The sequence below is a fragment of the Anolis carolinensis genome, chromosome 1, assembly GCF_035594765.1.
Source record: "Anolis carolinensis isolate JA03-04 chromosome 1, rAnoCar3.1.pri, whole genome shotgun sequence".
Taxonomy (NCBI): domain Eukaryota; kingdom Metazoa; phylum Chordata; class Lepidosauria; order Squamata; family Dactyloidae; genus Anolis; species Anolis carolinensis.
The window spans coordinates 264,671,516-264,689,909 of NC_085841.1; the positions used below are offsets into that span (position 1 = coordinate 264,671,516).

General features: G+C 46.0%; 4 protein-coding genes across 4 annotated transcripts in view; all 4 read right to left on the minus strand.

Annotated features, from left to right (window-relative positions):
* LOC134294494 (mucin-2-like) overlaps positions 1-9,975 on the minus strand; it is a 29,846-nt gene extending 19,871 nt beyond the window's left edge. The window contains exons 1-19 of the mRNA XM_062965823.1: positions 9,402-9,975; positions 9,100-9,138; positions 8,381-8,857; positions 8,079-8,117; positions 7,360-7,738; positions 7,058-7,096; positions 6,339-6,719; positions 6,037-6,075; positions 5,318-5,862; positions 5,016-5,054; positions 4,297-4,773; positions 3,995-4,033; positions 3,276-3,752; positions 2,973-3,011; positions 2,254-2,730; positions 1,952-1,990; positions 1,233-1,709; positions 931-969; positions 29-688 (exon numbers count right to left, since the gene is read on the minus strand). Of these exons, the coding sequence (XP_062821893.1) occupies positions 29-688; positions 931-969; positions 1,233-1,709; positions 1,952-1,990; positions 2,254-2,730; positions 2,973-3,011; positions 3,276-3,752; positions 3,995-4,033; positions 4,297-4,773; positions 5,016-5,054; positions 5,318-5,862; positions 6,037-6,075; positions 6,339-6,719; positions 7,058-7,096; positions 7,360-7,738; positions 8,079-8,117; positions 8,381-8,857; positions 9,100-9,138; positions 9,402-9,939 (5,239 nt within the window). The 5' untranslated portion in view covers positions 9,940-9,975. The remainder of the gene's footprint in view (positions 1-28; positions 689-930; positions 970-1,232; positions 1,710-1,951; positions 1,991-2,253; positions 2,731-2,972; positions 3,012-3,275; positions 3,753-3,994; positions 4,034-4,296; positions 4,774-5,015; positions 5,055-5,317; positions 5,863-6,036; positions 6,076-6,338; positions 6,720-7,057; positions 7,097-7,359; positions 7,739-8,078; positions 8,118-8,380; positions 8,858-9,099; positions 9,139-9,401) is intronic.
* Positions 6,998-7,933, minus strand: LOC134295360 (uncharacterized). Its single transcript, XM_062967606.1, has 2 exons — positions 7,360-7,933; positions 6,998-7,096 (listed from the first exon to the last, which is right to left on the minus strand). The coding sequence occupies exons 1-2, from the start codon at positions 7,895-7,897 to the stop codon at positions 7,002-7,004; spliced, it is 633 nt and encodes a 210-aa protein (XP_062823676.1). The 5' UTR covers positions 7,898-7,933; the 3' UTR covers positions 6,998-7,001.
* Positions 9,976-10,064: 89 nt separating the features above from the next.
* Positions 10,065-12,699, minus strand: LOC134294510 (mucin-2-like). The gene is made up of 5 exons (XM_062965923.1): positions 12,452-12,699; positions 11,444-11,920; positions 11,142-11,180; positions 10,423-10,899; positions 10,065-10,159 (listed from the first exon to the last, which is right to left on the minus strand). The coding sequence occupies exons 1-5, from the start codon at positions 12,615-12,617 to the stop codon at positions 10,065-10,067; spliced, it is 1,254 nt and encodes a 417-aa protein (XP_062821993.1). The 5' UTR covers positions 12,618-12,699.
* A 3,770-nt stretch (positions 12,700-16,469) lies between these two features.
* Positions 16,470-18,394, minus strand: part of muc6 (mucin 6, oligomeric mucus/gel-forming) — a 49,142-nt gene continuing 47,217 nt past the window's right edge. The window contains exons 29-30 of the mRNA XM_062966030.1: positions 17,910-17,972; positions 16,470-16,689 (exon numbers count right to left, since the gene is read on the minus strand). Coding sequence (XP_062822100.1) covers positions 16,592-16,689; positions 17,910-17,972 — 161 coding nt within the window. The 3' untranslated portion in view covers positions 16,470-16,591. The remainder of the gene's footprint in view (positions 16,690-17,909; positions 17,973-18,394) is intronic.

Genomic DNA, 18,394 nt, shown 5'->3' on the forward strand with positions numbered 1-18,394 from the left:
CATTAAGAAGAGCCAGGAGTGAGCCCACTGCAGTCCTGAGATGTGGGAGTCTCAGACCAGTTGGGTGAAGGCTGAGGTCCTGCCCGTGTTCCCCATTTGGGAGGAGCAGTGCAAACGGCTTTAGAGGGAGTCCAAACGTTTCCAAAAATGTCATGAGGGGAGCAGGACGGGATTCCCATCTGACGGTACTGAATGGGTTGGGAAAACTTACCTGTGGTGGTGACGGGGTGAGTTGTAGTCGACGTGGTCGTTGTGGATGGAGGCGTGGTCGTTTCCGTGGTGGTTGGTGTAGTGGTGGTGGGAGTGGTGGTGCTTAGCGGAGTGGTATAGGTGACTGTCGGCGTTGGCGTGGAGGAGACGGGTGTGGGTGTCGTCGGTGGCATCGGAGTGACGGTTGGCAAGGGGGTGATGGGTGATATTGTGGTAGTTGGGGTGTGCTTGCTTGTTGGAGTAGATTTGGTGGAGGTTGTGGTGGGGGTGGTTGGAGTGGTAGGGTGAGAGGTCGATGTGGTGGAGGGAGATGTGGTCCTGGTGGTGGGTTTGGGTGTTGTGGGGGTTGGGGTTGTCTTTGGCGTGCTGGCCGTGGACGACTCTGTGGACACAGTGGTTTTAGTAGTTGTGGAGGGTGAGGCGGTTGGTGTTGTTCTGGTTGTGGGGCTGGGAGAAGGCTTTGTTCTGGGTGTGGGGGCTGGAAAAGAAAAGAAAGAGGGAAGAGCTTTGAAGGCTTTGCAAAAAGAAAGCATGGGCGTAGCAAATTAATAATTCTAACAAAAATAATAAAGATTGAGTCTTCATTTATATACTTTGTTATCTCCGAAAAGAGATTTATGGTGGTGAACAACAAAGTCAACAAATATTGAGAGTCAGGAAACATTCAAAAGAGAGGCAAATAAGGATACAGGGGACTTCCCTCCTGAGATAGGTCCTTACCTGGTGGGGTGTGTGTCGTGACGGTGCTGTGGGTTGTTTCTATAAAGGAAGGGGAAAGCGGATAGAAAAGTTAGAGAAACGTAGGGGTGGCCATTAAGAAGAGCCAGGAGTGAGCCCACTGCAGTCCTGAGATGTGGGAGTCTCAGACCAGTTGGGTGAAGGCTGAGGTTCTGCCCGTGTTCCCCATTTGGGAGGAGCAGAGCACACGGCTTTAGAGGGAGTCCAAACGTTTCCAAAAATGTCATGAGGGGAGCAGGACGGGATTCCCATCTGATGGTACTGAATGGGTTGGGAAAACTTACCTGTGGTGGTGACGGGGTGAGTTGTAGTCGAAGTGGTCGTTGTGGATGGAGGCGTGGTCGTTTCCGTGGTGGTTGGTGTAGTGGTGGTGGGAGTGGTGGTGCTTAGCGGAGTAGTATAGGTGACTGTCGGCGTTGGCGTGGAGGAGACGGGTGTGGGTGTCGTCGGTGGCATCGGAGTGACGGTTGGCAAAGGGGTGATGGGCGATATTGTGGTAGTTGGGGTGTGCGTGCTTGTTGGAGTAGATTTGGTGGAGGTTGTGGTGGGGGTGGTTGGAGTGGTAGGGTGAGAGGTCGATGTGGTGGAGGGAGATGTGGTCCTGGTGGTGGGTTTGGGTGTTGTGGGGGTTGGGGTTGTCTTTGGCGTGCTGGCCGTGGACGACTCTGTGGACACAGTGGTTTTAGTAGTTGTGGAGGGTGAGGCGGTTGGTGTTGTTCTGGTTGTGGGGCTGGGAGAAGGCTTTCTTCTGGGTGTGGGGGCTGGAAAAGAAAAGAAAGAGGGAAGAGCTTTGAAGGCTTTGCGATAAGAAAGCACGGGCATAGCAAATTAATAATTCTAACAAAAATAATAAAGAATGAAACTTCATTTATATACTTTGTTATCTCTGAAAAGAGATTTATGGTGGTGAAAAACAAAGTCAACAAATATTGAGAGTCAGGAAACATTCAAAAGAGAGACAAATAAGGATACAGGGGACTTCCCTCCTGAGATAGGTCCTTACCTGGTGGGGTGTGTGTCGTGACGGTACTGTGGGTTGTTTCTATAAAGGAAGGAAAAAGCGGATAGAAAAGTTAGAGAAACGTAGGGGTGGCCATTAAGAAGAGCCAGGAGTGAGCCCACTGCAGTCCTGAGATGTGGGAGTCTCAGACCAGTTGGGTGAAGGCTGAGGTTCTGCCCGTGTTCCCCATTTGGGAGGAGCAGTGCAAACGGCTTTAGAGGGAGTCCAAACGTTTCCAAAAATGTCATGAGGGGAGCAGGACGGGATTCCCATCTGATGGTACTGAATGGGTTGGGAAAACTTACCTGTGGTGGTGACGGGGTGAGTTGTAGTCGAAGTGGTCGTTGTGGATGGAGGCGTGGTCGTTTCCGTGGTGGTTGGTGTAGTGGTGGTGGGAGTGGTGGTGCTTAGCGGAGTAGTATAGGTGACTGTCGGCGTTGGCGTGGAGGAGACGGGTGTGGGTGTCGTCGGTGGCATCGGAGTGACGGTTGGCAAAGGGGTGATGGGCGATATTGTGGTAGTTGGGGTGTGCGTGCTTGTTGGAGTAGATTTGGTGGAGGTTGTGGTGGGGGTGGTTGGAGTGGTAGGGTGAGAGGTCGATGTGGTGGAGGGAGATGTGGTCCTGGTGGTGGGTTTGGGTGTTGTGGGGGTTGGGGTTGTCTTTGGCGTGCTGGCCGTGGACGACTCTGTGGACACAGTGGTTTTAGTAGTTGTGGAGGGTGAGGCGGTTGGTGTTGTTCTGGTTGTGGCGCTGGGAGAAGGCTTTCTTCTGGGTGTGGGGGCTGGAAAAGAAAAGAAAGAGGGAAGAGCTTTGAAGGCTTTGCGATAAGAAAGCACGGGCATAGCAAATTAATAATTCTAACAAAAATAATAAAGAATGAAACTTCATTTATATACTTTGTTATCTCTGAAAAGAGATTTATGGTGGTGAAAAACAAAGTCAACAAATATTGAGAGTCAGGAAACATTCAAAAGAGAGACAAATAAGGATACAGGGGACTTCCCTCCTGAGATAGGTCCTTACCTGGTGGGGTGTGTGTCGTGACGGTACTGTGGGTTGTTTCTATAAAGGAAGGAAAAAGCGGATAGAAAAGTTAGAGAAACGTAGGGGTGGCCATTAAGAAGAGCCAGGAGTGAGCCCACTGCAGTCCTGAGATGTGGGAGTCTCAGACCAGTTGGGTGAAGGCTGAGGTCCTGCCCGTGTTCCCCAATTGGGAGGAGCAGTGCACACGGCTTTAGAGGGAGTCCAAACGTTTCCAAAAAATGTCATGAGGGGAGCAGGACGGGATTCCCATCTGACGGTACTGAATGGGTTGGGAAAACTTACCTGTGGTGGTGACGGGGTGAGTTGTAGTCGAAGTGGTCGTTGTGGATGGAGGCGTGGTCGTTTCCGTGGTGGTTGGTGTAGTGGTGGTGGGAGTGGTGGTGCTTAGCGGAGTGGTATAGGTGACTGTCGGCGTTGCCGTGGAGGAGACGGGTGTGGGTGTCGTCAATGGCATAGGAGTGACGGTTGGCAAGGGGGTGATGGGCGATATTGTGGTAATTGGGGTGTGCGTGCTTGTTGGAGTAGATTTGGTGGAGGTTGTGGTGGGGGTGGTTGGAGTGGTAGGGTGAGAGGTCGATGTGGTGGAGGGAGATGTGGTCCTGGTGGTGGGTTTGGGTGTTGTGGGGGTTGGGGTTGTCTTTGGCGTGCTGGCCGTGGACGACTCTGTGGACACAGTGGTTTTAGTAGTTGTGGAGGGTGAGGCGGTTGGTGTTGTTCTGGTTGTGGGGCTGGGAGAAGGCTTTGTTCTGGGTGTGGGGGCTGGAAAAGAAAAGAAAGAGGGAAGAGCTTTGAAGGCTTTGCAATAAGAAAGCACGGGCATAGCAAATTAATAATTCTAACAAAAATAATAAAGATTGAGTCTTCATTTATATACTTTGTTATCTCCGAAAAGAGATTTATGGTGGTGAACAATAAAGTCAACAAATATTGAGAGTCAGGAAACATTCAAAAGAGAGGCAAATAAGGATACAGGGGACTTCCCTCCTGAGATAGGTCCTTACCTGGTGGGGTGTGTGTAGTGACGGTGCTGTGGGTTGTTTCTATAAAGGAAGGGGAAAGCGGATAGAAAAGTTAGAGAAACGTAGGGGTGGCCATTAAGAAGAGCCAGGAGTGAGCCCACTGCAGTCCTGAGATGTGGGAGTCTCAGACCAGTTGGGTGAAGGCTGAGGTCCTGCCCGTGTTCCCCATTTGGGAGGAGCAGTGCAAACGGCTTAAGAGGGAGTCCAAACGTTTCCAAAAATGTCATGAGGGGAGCAGGACGGGATTCCCATCTGACGGTACTGAATGGGTTGGGAAAACTTACCTGTGGTGGTGACGGGGTGAGTTGTGGTCGAAGTGGTCGTTGTGGATGGAGGCGTGGTCGTTTCCGTGGTGGTTGGTGTAGTGGTGGTGGGAGTGGAGGTGCTTAGCGGAGTGGTATAGGTGACTGTCGGCGTTGGCGTGGAGGAGACGGGTGTGGGTGTCGTCGGTGGCATCGGAGTGACGGTTGGCAAGGGGGTGATGGGCGATATTGTGGTAGTTGGGGTGTGCGTACTTGTTGGAGTAGATTTGGTGGAGGTTGTGGTAGGGGTGGTTGGAGTGGTAGGGTGAGAGGTCGATGTGGTGGAGGGAGATGTGGTCCTGGTGGTGGGTTTGGGTGTTGTGGGGGTTGGGGTTGTCTTTGGCGTGCTGGCCGTGGACGACTCTGTGGACACAGTGGTTTTAGTAGTTGTGGAGGGTGAGGCGGTTGGTGTTGTTCTGGTTGTGGGGCTGGGAGAAGGCTTTGTTCTGGGTGTGGGGGCTGGAAAAGAAAAGAAAGAGGGAAGAGCTTTGAAGGCTTTGCAATAAGAAAGCACGGGCATAGCAAATTAATAATTCTAACAAAAACAATAAAGATTGAGTCTTCATTTATATACTTTGTTATCTCCGAAAAGGGATTTATGGTGGTGAACAACAAAGTCAACAAATATTGAGAATAAGGAAACATTCAAAAGAGAGGCAAATAAGGATACAGGGGACTTCCCTCCTGAGATAGGTCCTTACCTGGTGGGGTGTGTGTAGTGACGGTGCTGTGGGTTGTTTCTATAAAGGAAGGGGAAAGCGGATAGAAAAGTTAGAGAAACATAGGGGTGGCCATTAAGAAGAGCCAGGAGTGAGCCCACTGCAGTCCTGAGATGTGGGAGTCTCAGACCAGTTGGGTGAAGGCTGAGGTCCTGCCCGTGTTCCCCATTTGGGAGGAGCAGTGCAAACGGCTTAAGAGGGAGTCCAAACAATTCCAAAAATGTCATGAGGGGAGCAGGACGGGATTCCCATCTGACGGTACTGAATGGGTTGGGAAAACTTACCTGTGGTGGTGACGGGGTGAGTTGTAGTCGAAGTGGTCGTTGTGGATGGAGGCGTGGTTGTTTCCGTGGTGGTTGGTGTAGTGGTGGTGGGAGTGGAGGTGCTTAGCGGAGTGGTATAGGTGACTGTCGGCGTTGGCGTGGAGGAGACGGGTGTGGGTGTCGTCGGTGGCATCGGAGTGACGGTTGGCAAGGGGGTGATGGGCGATATTGTGGTAGTTGGGGTGTGCGTGCTTGTTGGAGTAGATTTGGTGGAGGTTGTGGTGGGGGTGGTTGGAGTGGTAGGGTGAGAGGTCGATGTGGTGGAGGGAGATGTGGTCCTGGTGGTGGGTTTGGGTGTTGTGGGGGTTGGGGTTGTCTTTGCCGTGCTGGCCGTGGACGACTCTGTGGACACAGTGGTTTTAGTAGTTGTGGAGGGTGAGGCGGTTGGTGTTGTTCTGGTTGTGGGGCTGGGAGAAGGCTTTGTTCTGGGTGTGGGGGCTGGAAAAGAAAAGAAAGAGGGAAGAGCTTTGAAGGCTTTGCAATAAGAAAGCACGGGCATAGCAAATTAATAATTCTAACAAAAACAATAAAGATTGAGTCTTCATTTATATACTTTGTTATCTCCGAAAAGGGATTTATGGTGGTGAACAACAAAGTCAACAAATATTGAGAATCAGGAAACATTCAAAAGAGAGGCAAATAAGGATACAGGGGACTTCCCTCCTGAGATAGGTCCTTACCTGGTGTGGTGTGTGTCGTGACGGTGCTGTGGGTTGTTTCTATAAAGGAAGGGAAAAGCGGATAGAAAAGTTAGAGAAACGTAGGGGTGGCCATTAAGAAGAGCCAGGAGTGAGCCCACTGCAGTCCTGAGATGTGGGATTCTCAGACCAGTTGGGTGAAGGCTGAGGTCCTGCCCGTGTTCCCCATTTGGGAGGAGCAGTGCAAACGGCTTTAGAGGGAGTCCAAACGTTTCCAAAAATGTCATTAGGGGAGCAGGACGGGATTCCCATCTGATGGTACTGAATGGGTTGGGAAAACGTACCTGTGGTGGTGACGGGGTGAGTTGTAGTCGAAGTGGTCATTGTGGATGGAGGCGTGGTCGTTTCCGTGGTGGTTGGTGTAGTGGTGGTGGGAGTGGTGGCGCTTCGCGGAGTAGTATAGGTGACTGTCGGCGTTGGCGTGGAGGAGACGGGTGTGGGTGTCGTCGGTGGCATCGGAGTGACGGTTGGCAAGGGGGTGATGGGCGATATTGTGGTAGTTGGAGTGTGCGTGCTTGTTGGAGTAGATTTGGTGGAGGTTGTGATGGGGGTGGTTGGAGTGGTAGGGTGAGAGGTCGATGTGGTGGAGGGAGATGTGGTCTTGGTGGTGGGTTTGGGTGTTGTGGGGGTTGGGGTTGTCTTTGGCGTGCTGGCCGTGGACGACTCTGTGGACACAGTGGTTTTAGTAGTTGTGGAGGGTGAGGCGGTTGGTGTTGTTCTGGTTGTGGGGCTGGGAGAAGGCTTTGTTCTGGGTGTGGGGGCTGGAAAAGAAAAGAATGAGGGAAGAGCTTTGAAGGCTTTGCAATAAGAAAGCACGGGCATAGCAAATTAATAATTCTAACAAAAATAATAAAGATTGAGTCTTCATTTATATACTTTGTTATCTCCGAAAAGGGATTTATGGTGGTGAACAACAAAGTCAACAAATATTGAGAATCAGGAAACATTCAAAAGAGAGGCAAATAAGGATACAGGGGACTTCCCTCCTGAGATAGGTCCTTACCTGGTGGGGTGTGTGTCGTGACGGTACTGTGGGTTGTTTCTATAAAGGAAGGAAAAAGCGGATAGAAAAGTTAGAGAAACGTAGGGGTGGCCATTAAGAAGAGCCAGGAGTGAGCCCACTGCAGTCCTGAGATGTGGGAGTCTCAGACCAGTTGGGTGAAGGCTGAAGTCCTGCCCGTGTTCCCCATTTGGGAGGAGCAGTGCACACGGCTTTAGAGGGAGTCCAAACGTTTCCAAAAATGTCATGAGGGGAGCAGGACGGGATTCCCATCTGACGGTACTGAATGGGTTGGGAAAACTTACCTGTGGTGGTGACGGGGTGAGTTGTAGTCGAAGTGGTCGTTGTGGATGGAGGCGTGGTCGTTTCCGTGGTGGTTGGTGTAGTGGTGGTGGGAGTGGTGGTGCTTAGCGGAGTGGTATAGGTGACTGTAGGCGTTGCCGTGGAGGAGACGGGTGTGGGTGTCGTCGGTGGCATCGGAGTGACGGTTGGCAAGGGGGTGATGGGCGATATTGTGGTAGTTGGGGTGTGCGTGCTTGTTGGAGTAGATTTGGTGGAGGTTGTGGTGGGGGTGGTTGGAGTGGTAGGGTGAGAGGTCGATGTGGTGGAGGGAGATGTGGTCCTGGTGGTGGGTTTGGGTGTTGTGGGGGTTGGGGTTGTCTTTGGCGTGCTGGCCGTGGACGACTCTGTGGACACAGTGGTTTTAGTAGTTGTGGAGGGTGAGGCGGTTGGTGTTGTTCTGGTTGTGGGGCTGGGAGAAGGCTTTGTTCTGGGTGTGGGGGCTGGAAAAGAAAAGAAAGAGGGAAGAGCTTTGAAGGCTTTGCAATAAGAAAGCACGGGCATAGCAAATTAATAATTCTAACAAAAACAATAAAGATTGAGTCTTCATTTATATACTTTGTTATCTCCGAAAAGGGATTTATGGTGGTGAACAACAAAGTCAACAAATATTGAGAATCAGGAAACATTCAAAAGAGAGGCAAATAAGGATACAGAGGACTTCCCTCCTGAGATAGGTCCTTACCTGGTGTGGTGTGTGTCGTGACGGTGCTGTGGGTTGTTTCTATAAAGGAAGGGAAAAGCGGATAGAAAAGTTAGAGAAACGTAGGGGTGGCCATTAAGAAGAGCCAGGAGTGAGCCCACTGCAGTCCTGAGATGTGGGAGTCTCAGACCAGTTGGGTGAAGGCTGAGGTCCTGCCCGTGTTCCCCATTTGGGAGGAGCAGTGCAAACGGCTTTAGAGGGAGTCCAAACGTTTCCAAAAATGTCATTAGGGGAGCAGGACGGGATTCCCATCTGATGGTACTGAATGGGTTGGGAAAACGTACCTGTGGTGGTGACGGGGTGAGTTGTAGTCGAAGTGGTCATTGTGGATGGAGGCGTGGTCGTTTCTGTGGTGGTTGGTGTAGTGGTGGTGGGAGTGGTGGCGCTTCGCGGAGTAGTATAGGTGACTGTCGGCGTTGGCGTGGAGGAGACGGGTGTGGGTGTCGTCGGTGGCATCGGAGTGACGGTTGGCAAGGGGGTGATGGGCGATATTGTGGTAGTTGGAGTGTGCGTGCTTGTTGGAGTAGATTTGGTGGAGGTTGTGATGGGGGTGGTTGGAGTGGTAGGGTGAGAGGTCGATGTGGTGGAGGGAGATGTGGTCTTGGTGGTGGGTTTGGGTGTTGTGGGGGTTGGGGTTGTCTTTGGCGTGCTGGCCGTGGACGACTCTGTGGACACAGTGGTTTTAGTAGTTGTGGAGGGTGAGGCGGTTGGTGTTGTTCTGGTTGTGGGGCTGGGAGAAGGCTTTGTTCTGGGTGTGGGGGCTGGAAAAGAAAAGAATGAGGGAAGAGCTTTGAAGGCTTTGCAATAAGAAAGCACGGGCATAGCAAATTAATAATTCTAACAAAAATAATAAAGATTGAGTCTTCATTTATATACTTTGTTATCTCCGAAAAGAGATTTATGGTGGTGAACAACAAAGTCAACAAATATTGAGAATCAGGAAACATTCAAAAGAGAGGCAAATAAGGATACAGGGGACTTCCCTCCTGAGATAGGTCCTTACCTGGTGGGGTGTGTGTCGTGACGGTACTGTGGGTTGTTTCTATAAAGGAAGGAAAAAGCGGATAGAAAAGTTAGAGAAACGTAGGGGTGGCCATTAAGAAGAGCCAGGAGTGAGCCCACTGCAGTCCTGAGATGTGGGAGTCTCAGACCAGTTGGGTGAAGGCTGAAGTCCTGCCAGTGTTCCCCATTTGGGAGGAGCAGTGCACACGGCTTTAGAGGGAGTCCAAACGTTTCCAAAAATGTCATGAGGGGAGCAGGACGGGATTCCCATCTGACGGTACTGAATGGGTTGGGAAAACTTACCTGTGGTGGTGACGGGGTGAGTTGTAGTCGAAGTGGTCGTTGTGGATGGAGGCGTGGTCGTTTCCGTGGTGGTTGGTGTAGTGGTGGTGGGAGTGGTGGTGCTTAGCGGAGTGGTATAGGTGACTGTAGGCGTTGCCGTGGAGGAGACGGGTGTGGGTGTCGTCGGTGGCATCGGAGTGACGGTTGGCAAGGGGGTGATGGGCGATATTGTGGTAGTTGGGGTGTGCGTGCTTGTTGGAGTAGATTTGGTGGAGGTTGTGGTGGGGGTGGTTGGAGTGGTAGGGTGAGAGGTCGATGTGGTGGAGGGAGATGTGGTCCTGGTGGTGGGTTTGGGTGTTGTGGGGGTTGGGGTTGTCTTTGGCGTGCTGGCCGTGGACGACTCTGTGGACACAGTGGTTTTAGTAGTTGTGGAGGGTGAGGCGGTTGGTGTTGTTCTGGTTGTGGGGCTGGGAGAAGGCTTTGTTCTGGGTGTGGGGGCTGGAAAAGAAAAGAAAGAGGGAAGAGCTTTGAAGGCTTTGCAATAAGAAAGCACGGGCATAGCAAATTAATAATTCTAACAAAAACAATAAAGATTGAGTCTTCATTTATATACTTTGTTATCTCCGAAAAGGGATTTATGGTGGTGAACAACAAAGTCAACAAATATTGAGAATCAGGAAACATTCAAAAGAGAGGCAAATAAGGATACAGAGGACTTCCCTCCTGAGATAGGTCCTTACCTGGTGTGGTGTGTGTCGTGACGGTGCTGTGGGTTGTTTCTATAAAGGAAGGGAAAAGCGGATAGAAAAGTTAGAGAAACGTAGGGGTGGCCATTAAGAAGAGCCAGGAGTGAGCCCACTGCAGTCCTGAGATGTGGGAGTCTCAGACCAGTTGGGTGAAGGCTGAGGTCCTGCCCGTGTTCCCCATTTGGGAGGAGCAGTGCAAACGGCTTTAGAGGGAGTCCAAACGTTTCCAAAAATGTCATTAGGGGAGCAGGACGGGATTCCCATCTGATGGTACTGAATGGGTTGGGAAAACTTACCTGTGGTGGTGACGGGGTGAGTTGTAGTCGAAGTGGTCATTGTGGATGGAGGCGTGGTCGTTTCTGTGGTGGTTGGTGTAGTGGTGGTGGGAGTGGTGGCGCTTCGCGGAGTAGTATAGGTGACTGTCGGCGTTGGCGTGGAGGAGACGGGTGTGGGTGTCGTCGGTGGCATCGGAGTGACGGTTGGCAAGGGGGTGATGGGCGATATTGTGGTAGTTGGAGTGTGCGTGCTTGTTGGAGTAGATTTGGTGGAGGTTGTGATGGGGGTGGTTGGAGTGGTAGGGTGAGAGGTCGATGTGGTGGAGGGAGATGTGGTCTTGGTGGTGGGTTTGGGTGTTGTGGGGGTTGGGGTTGTCTTTGGCGTGCTGGCCGTGGACGACTCTGTGGACACAGTGGTTTTAGTAGTTGTGGAGGGTGAGGCGGTTGGTGTTGTTCTGGTTGTGGGGCTGGGAGAAGGCTTTGTTCTGGGTGTGGGGGCTGGAAAAGAAAAGAATGAGGGAAGAGCTTTGAAGGCTTTGCAATAAGAAAGCACGGGCATAGCAAATTAATAATTCTAACAAAAATAATAAAGATTGAGTCTTCATTTATATACTTTGTTATCTCCGAAAAGAGATTTATGGTGGTGAACAACAAAGTCAACAAATATTGAGAATCAGGAAACATTCAAAAGAGAGGCAAATAAGGATACAGGGGACTTCCCTCCTGAGATAGGTCCTTACCTGGTGGGGTGTGTGTCGTGACGGTACTGTGGGTTGTTTCTATAAAGGAAGGAAAAAGCGGATAGAAAAGTTAGAGAAACGTAGGGGTGGCCATTAAGAAGAGCCAGGAGTGAGCCCACTGCAGTCCTGAGATGTGGGAGTCTCAGACCAGTTGGGTGAAGGCTGAAGTCCTGCCAGTGTTCCCCATTTGGGAGGAGCAGTGCACACGGCTTTAGAGGGAGTCCAAACGTTTCCAAAAATGTCATGAGGGGAGCAGGACGGGATTCCCATCTGACGGTACTGAATGGGTTGGGAAAACTTACCTGTGGTGGTGACGGGGTGAGTTGTAGTCGAAGTGGTCGTTGTGGATGGAGGCGTGGTCGTTTCCGTGGTGGTTGGTGTAGTGGTGGTGGGAGTGGTGGTGCTTAGCGGAGTGGTATAGGTGACTGTAGGCGTTGCCGTGGAGGAGACGGGTGTGGGTGTCGTCAATGGCATAGGAGTGACCGTTGGCAAGGGGGTGATGGGCGATATTGTGGTAATTGGGGTGTGCGTGCTTGTTGGAGTAGATTTGGTGGAGGTTGTGGTGGGGGTGGTTGGAGTGGTAGGGTGAGAGGTCGATGTGGTGGAGGGAGATGTGGTCCTGGTGGTGGGTTTGGGTGTTGTTGGGGTTGGGGTTGTCTTTGGCGTGCTGGCTGTGGACGATTCTGTGGACACAGTGGATTTAGTAGTTGTGGAGGGTGAGGCGGTTGGTGTTGTTCTGGGTGTGGGACTGGGAGGAGTCTTTGTTCTGGATGTGGGGCCTGGAAAAGAAAAGAAAGAGCGAAGAGCTTTGAAGGCTTTGCAATAAGAAAGCATGGGAGACGCAAAATAATAAATAAATAAATAAATAAATAATTGAACTTTATTTATCTACTTTCCTATCTCCCCAAACTGATTCAGGTTGTGAATAACAAAGTCAACAAACATTGAAAGTCAGGAAACTTTCTACAGAGTGGCAAATCAGGACAAAGGAGACTCTCCTCCCGATACAGGTCTTTACCTGATGGGGTGTGTGTTGTGATTTTGTGGTGGGTTGTTTCTTTATATGAACAGAAAAGCAGATCGAAAATGCAGGGTGGCAATAAAGGAGAGCCAGGAATTACCCCACTGCAATCCTGAGATATGGGTATCTCGGGCCAGTTAGGTAAATGCTGAGGTCCTGCCCAGGCTCTCAATTTGGAAGGAGCCATGCAGATGGCTTTAGAGAGAGTCCAAACGTTTTCAGAAATATCATGAGTGGGGCAGGGATGGTATTCCCATCTGACCGTATTGTGTTGTTTGGGAAAACTTACCTGTGGTAGTGACAGGGTGAGTTGTAGCTGAAGTGGTTGTTGTCGATGGAGGCGTGGTCGTTTCCGTGGTGGTGGGTGATGTGGTGGTGGGAGTGCTGGTGGGTTTAGGTGTTGTGGGGGTGTGGGTTGTCTTTGGCGTGCTGGCCGTGGACAATTCTGTGGACATAGTGGTTTTTGTGGTTGTAGGGGGTGTCGTGGTTGCTGTTGTTCTCAGTGTGGTGCTTGGAGGAGGCCGTGTTCTGGGTTCCGGTGCTAAAAACGACAAAAAAGTTGGAAGAGTGGTGAAGGATGTGAGGTTAGAATTGGAAAATCAAAAGAGAGAGAAGTCAGGCCAAAGAGGACTGACAGATGTCTTTACCTGGTGGGCTGTGTGTCGTGATTGTGCTGGTGCTTCGTGTTTTTTCTGCAACGGGAAGAACACAGGAAATTAAATTTAGAAAAATGTGAGGATGGGAATTAAGCAGAGCCAGGTCTAAACCCGCCTTCCGAAGATGTGGGGGTTTCAGGAAAATTACTTAATTGGCAACTTGCAATGTTAGGAATTAACAAAGTATGTTATAAAAATTCTTTAGAAAAGTGCAACATTTTGCCATGCTAACCATTCAAATATGGTTATTTACCAGAAGTGGTCACAATGGTTATTATCTGATGAGATGTAGTGGATGGAGTAGCAGTCTCTGTAACACTGTGGGTAGAAGTTATTGGAACCGTGCTTGGAGTTGTTTCTGTAGTTGGTGTAGTACTGGACTGAATAATTTTAGATGTGCTTGAAGTATCTGATTCTGTTGATACAGTAATTCTTGAGGTTGTGGATAGTGAACTGGTTGCTGTTGTTTTCGGTGTGCTTGTGGAATGCCGTGTTTCTGGAGTAGTTCTAGCTGAAAAAAAAGGCCCAGTGGTTATCTGGACAGTTGTTTGAGAAGGGGAAAGCCAAAAGAAGGTTGGCCAGTTGAACCATTTTGTTCATACTTCCAGATTCAAATACTTACGCTGAGATGTTGAGGTTGAGACTACAGTGGTAGTTTGTGTTGCTGTAATAGAAAAATGAAGTATTAAAATTTTTCCCCATGATATAGTAAAAAGGTAGTGAATCCTAAGTTCATCATATATCATTTGAGCCACTGAGGAGAAACTTGCAGTTTTATTTAACCAAACAAAGCTCATTGTTTTTTCAATAGTTTCTAGTCAGGGAATTCGAAGTGGCACTAAAGGTGTTCTTTGGTGTTTGTGTAGCTTGTAAACATTTCTCAAAAGATGATGAAATTATCTGAGAACCCATCTACACTACCATATAATTCAGCATCTGAATCCAGATTATTTGCTTTGAACTGGATTATATGGCATTGTAGATAATGCTGTTCAAAGTGGATAATCCGGAATCAGATACTGGATTATATGGCAGTGTAGATCCAGCATGAGATGCAAGCTCTGAGTGTAACGAGCAAACCACTCATTATTTTGATGGCTACAGTCAGAGATATTGGTAGTGAATATATTAGTTGTTTCTGTGTTACTAGAGATAGTAAGTAGAGAATTGTGCTGGGAATGGAGATAGGTGTGGTTTTACATTTGACATAGTGAGAAGGATTGTCATTATTTTGTAAGGAACCAGTGGGTTTCATAACGGTTAATATGACAAACACCTCTCACTCCCCAACTGGAGAATGTATCCCTAAAACGAGTGCAGTCTTGGAATGGAATTTTTAAGCCTTCTTTTCTGGTGGTTTATAATTTCCATTGTAAACTGTGGTCTACTTAGGAAAGAACTTACTTTTCTATTCCATTCTGGAAGTGAACTATTGGACCAAACAACATTTTAACCACCATAGCAAATCCTATAGAATCCAGGGGTTATTTTTTTGGCATGACACTTGACCTCTCTGCTTGAGAATATTAAGAATCCTTCTGAACTACAAATCCCAACTCTATATAATGTAGCTATGGCAGCTAAAGTGGAACCCTAGCACTATAATTACCATATATAGTGTGAAAAGCCCCTTGGTGTTGATGAGTTGGGGAGGGAAGTAAACCAGGGCAAGAGAACATGTTCCCATTTTCCACAAAAAGAGGGTGTCAGGTGAAACTTTCAAGTCTCCTTTGAGCCAAAGGCTGCCATTTTAAATTTTCCCCTTTGGAATAAGGATCTTAGTGATGATCTGGCTGCATTTTGTGATCACCATCCTCCTTCTACATTAGTTCTTCATAGTGGTGTCTCCAGCTTACAGGAAGATGGAGGACTCTGAATCTCCAAAACTGTAGCCTAAATATTGAGCTGAACAAATGTGGGAATGCCACTTTATCGTTTTTTTTAGATTATCAGTTGTTCTTAGTGCTATTCAAGCCTTTGAAAGGTGAAAAGTTTAGTTCAAATTGAGGGAGGGTTCAATGCTGAAAGAGGAGTATAATATATCTGTAATGTTAGTCAAATCAATTTGCAACACAAAACAAATCAAATGACAAGTTTCAAAATTATATCAAAGGATTCAAAAATCTCAGTTTGAGTACATTAAATGGGCTGAGATTAGTATGGGAGTCAGATCTGAGAATAAAAATAGAAGAAAAACTATGGAATTTAATTTAGAAAACCCCATCCCATAAATCAATATCAGCACGACTGAGAGAAAATATATTGAAAATTACATAACACTAATAAAGTAGAAATTGTGGAGAAATTGGGGTTAGAGTCATATGTGGCTAACATGTCCCAAAGTATGTTCTTTTTAGATAAGTCAAATAGCGGGGTAAACAGTTTATCTTAATGCGGCACTACTAATAACTCTTTATTCAAGAAGGCGAATAAAGATTATCAAATAAAGACCTTATATCAGTTATGATATGTGCAGCGAGGGTAGTAATTTCCAAAACTGGGGAAAATAGATAATTTATCAGTAAGGAATTGTTTATACAAAATATGAGCTATAGCCCTATTGGAAAAGTTAGGAAACAAGATAAAAGTAACAAAAGATGAAATAAAAAAGACTTATTTTACATTACATGGAAACCATTTTTAGTTATATGTGTCAAAACAATGACAAATCAAACCATCATATGGTCAAGTGAAATTTTGGATCCACAACTAGATAAAGCACCATTATTATAATGTGCAATGGAAGATATTGAAAAATGCAGGTATAAAAAAATTGATGGAACTGTATATTAAAATGTATGATGTATTGGGGGAGGGTGAGAATGGGTGGTTTTGTTTGGAATGAAAGAGATAACTTGTTGCATTATAAATATTGTATTAATGTTGACAATAATTTTAACATTAAAAAAATAAAATAAAAAAGTTTGACAGCACTGCTGAGTTTTCACTTTGGCTAGTCCACACAAAGTATTATTTGGCTAGTTCATGATTATGTGCAAAGCAGAAAAAGATGTACGTAACAAGGTATGGACAATTCCTAAATTATGTACAACTAGTAACATATCTGTATGACCCATTGTGCATTATTATTGGACAGTATTGGCAAATGGACACTTTCCTTCGCTGTACAGACTGTGGATTTGGATCAAATATAGTTCTTCTCAGGGGATACTTCTGCCAGTGGGATGGAGGGAGATATAATTGATATAGTGATTCCCAATTCCCAATTTCCCATGCAGTTCATTGTGTCTTCTGATAGATTTGCAGATCTTCTATAATACAGTAGAGTCTCACTTATCCAACATAAATGGGCCGGCAGAACGTTGGATAAGTGAATATGTTGAATAATAAGGAGGGATTAAGGAAAAGCATATTAAACATCAAATTAGGTTATGATTTTACAAATTAAGCATCAAAACATCATGTTATACAACAAATTTGACAGAAAAAGTAGTCCAATACGCAGTAATGCTATGTAGTAATTACTGTATTTACGAATTTAGCACCAAAATATCATGATGTATTGGAAATATTGACTACAAAAACATTGACTACTAAAAGGCAGACTGTGTTGGATAATCCAGAACATTGGATAAGCGAGTGCTGAATAAGTGAGACTCTACTGTATTATAAAAGAAGGCGTGGAATGAGGCGAGAAGAATTAGGGGAAAAAAATCTTCATATTTGGGACTTTTTTTTTTACTGTATCAAAAGCCTTCTATGATCAGACCTATCCATCTCATTCATGTAAGACTAAAACTAGGACTCGTAAGCTAAAAGGTATCATGCAATTTTAGCGTACATTTGAAAACATTGTACTCACCTGTTGGTGTCGGTGTCAATGTTGGTGTGGGTGTTGGTGGTGTAATACCTGAAAGATAAATATGTGAGAATAATGTGGAATACACACTGTTTTATAATATTAAGGGTTTGGAGGACAAAAGTATCCACTATTTTATTTTCTTTATGTGTGTGATTTAATGGCAGGAGACTATTGGAAAATATCATATGCTGTTAATTGAAAAAGTACAGAAAATTGTGGTTAGCCATATAAACAAAGGTTATATAGTTTCTCTATGCAGAAGAAGAAGAGAGGTCATCAGTAGTGACCAACTAATTGTTGGTGGTATTGTTAGGGTAAGCTGTGTTTAAATAATTTATAAACAATACTGTACCAACTTTTCCTTGATGAGGATTTCTTGATTTTAACAAATGATATTTATTTCCATCATTTTTTCCCATTATTTCTATCCCACCCTTCTCACCTGAAGGGACTCAGGGCGGCTTATATCCTTTGTCTTATCTTTTTTGTAATTCTGTGATGAAAGCAGTTGCTTGCTTACAAAAACATAAGCAAGAATACTAAGTCCTATACAAATGGAGAAGTGTTTAGCTACTAGAAAATGTTTTTCATAAACATGGATACATTTTCAATGTTTTAAGGACTGTGTGATTACCTTTTTACTGTAATGTATACAGCAGTGTCTTAAAATGCAAGTCTGCAAGACTTGAGAAGCACTTATGATAAATGGGTAATTTAGAAATTTCTCATTCATGGGATCCCCACAAGTTGATTTCAACTTGATGATATTTGACAACAATGACTTAAATCACTATAATGGATACTACACTTCTTATAGTGCAGCAAATTGTACTGCTTGCTTGCTTGATTTGATTTCCCAAACTTTTCTCAATATGAGATCTAAAGCTGTTTATAATATGAAATAAACATAATAGCAAAAACAAAACATAAGACTAGATAAAATAAATATTCAATTAAATTAAAACATCAATTTAAATACTAGATGCATATCCCTCTTCAATATGACTTTTTGGTGCTTAATATTAGGATCAAAACCCATCCTTTGTCTAAAGTAAACTTGATTGCAAAAGAAGGCTGCAATCATATTAATTTTATGCACAGTAAGGAAAATTTTATTTACTTTGTTTCTACCCCATTCTAACTCACCCGGAGGGAAAAAAAAGTCCCAGTGGAATCGGTAAACAAGAATATAATTGACTTGCAAATGCATTTTCTAAGTTCTAGAATTATTCCAAGCAAGATATCTGAAAGTGAATGTTTTTCCTTACCACAGGGCACACAGGACTTTGTTTTAGGATTATAGTATTCATCCCCTGAGCAGTTGTAACATCCTGTGAGTAAGGAAAAAATACATTTATTGTCCAGAAGGCATGCAGCAAATATTTTATGTAGATTTAAGGATCAGAAAAAGATTCAATAAAGCCCACTTTCCATTTGTAAAGACATACTGAAGATCTAAAGATACATGTTTTCAAGCATGCAAATTTAGTCCCATTTTTTCTATGAAACATATAAAAGTTTTTAAAGCATCTTATCCACTTTCCCCTAGCTTCCTGGACATATTTGGATGGAACAGGATAAATAGTATATGAACCCCATATCAGTAGGAGATATGTATCTGGATTTTGCATGGATATGTGAAACTGTAGATAATAGTGAAAGTTATCATTTTCAATAAGGCAAATGGCAGATGTGTTGAGAAGAGGGCATAGGTTGCATGGAAAATCCTGAGTGAATAATTGAAACCACATAC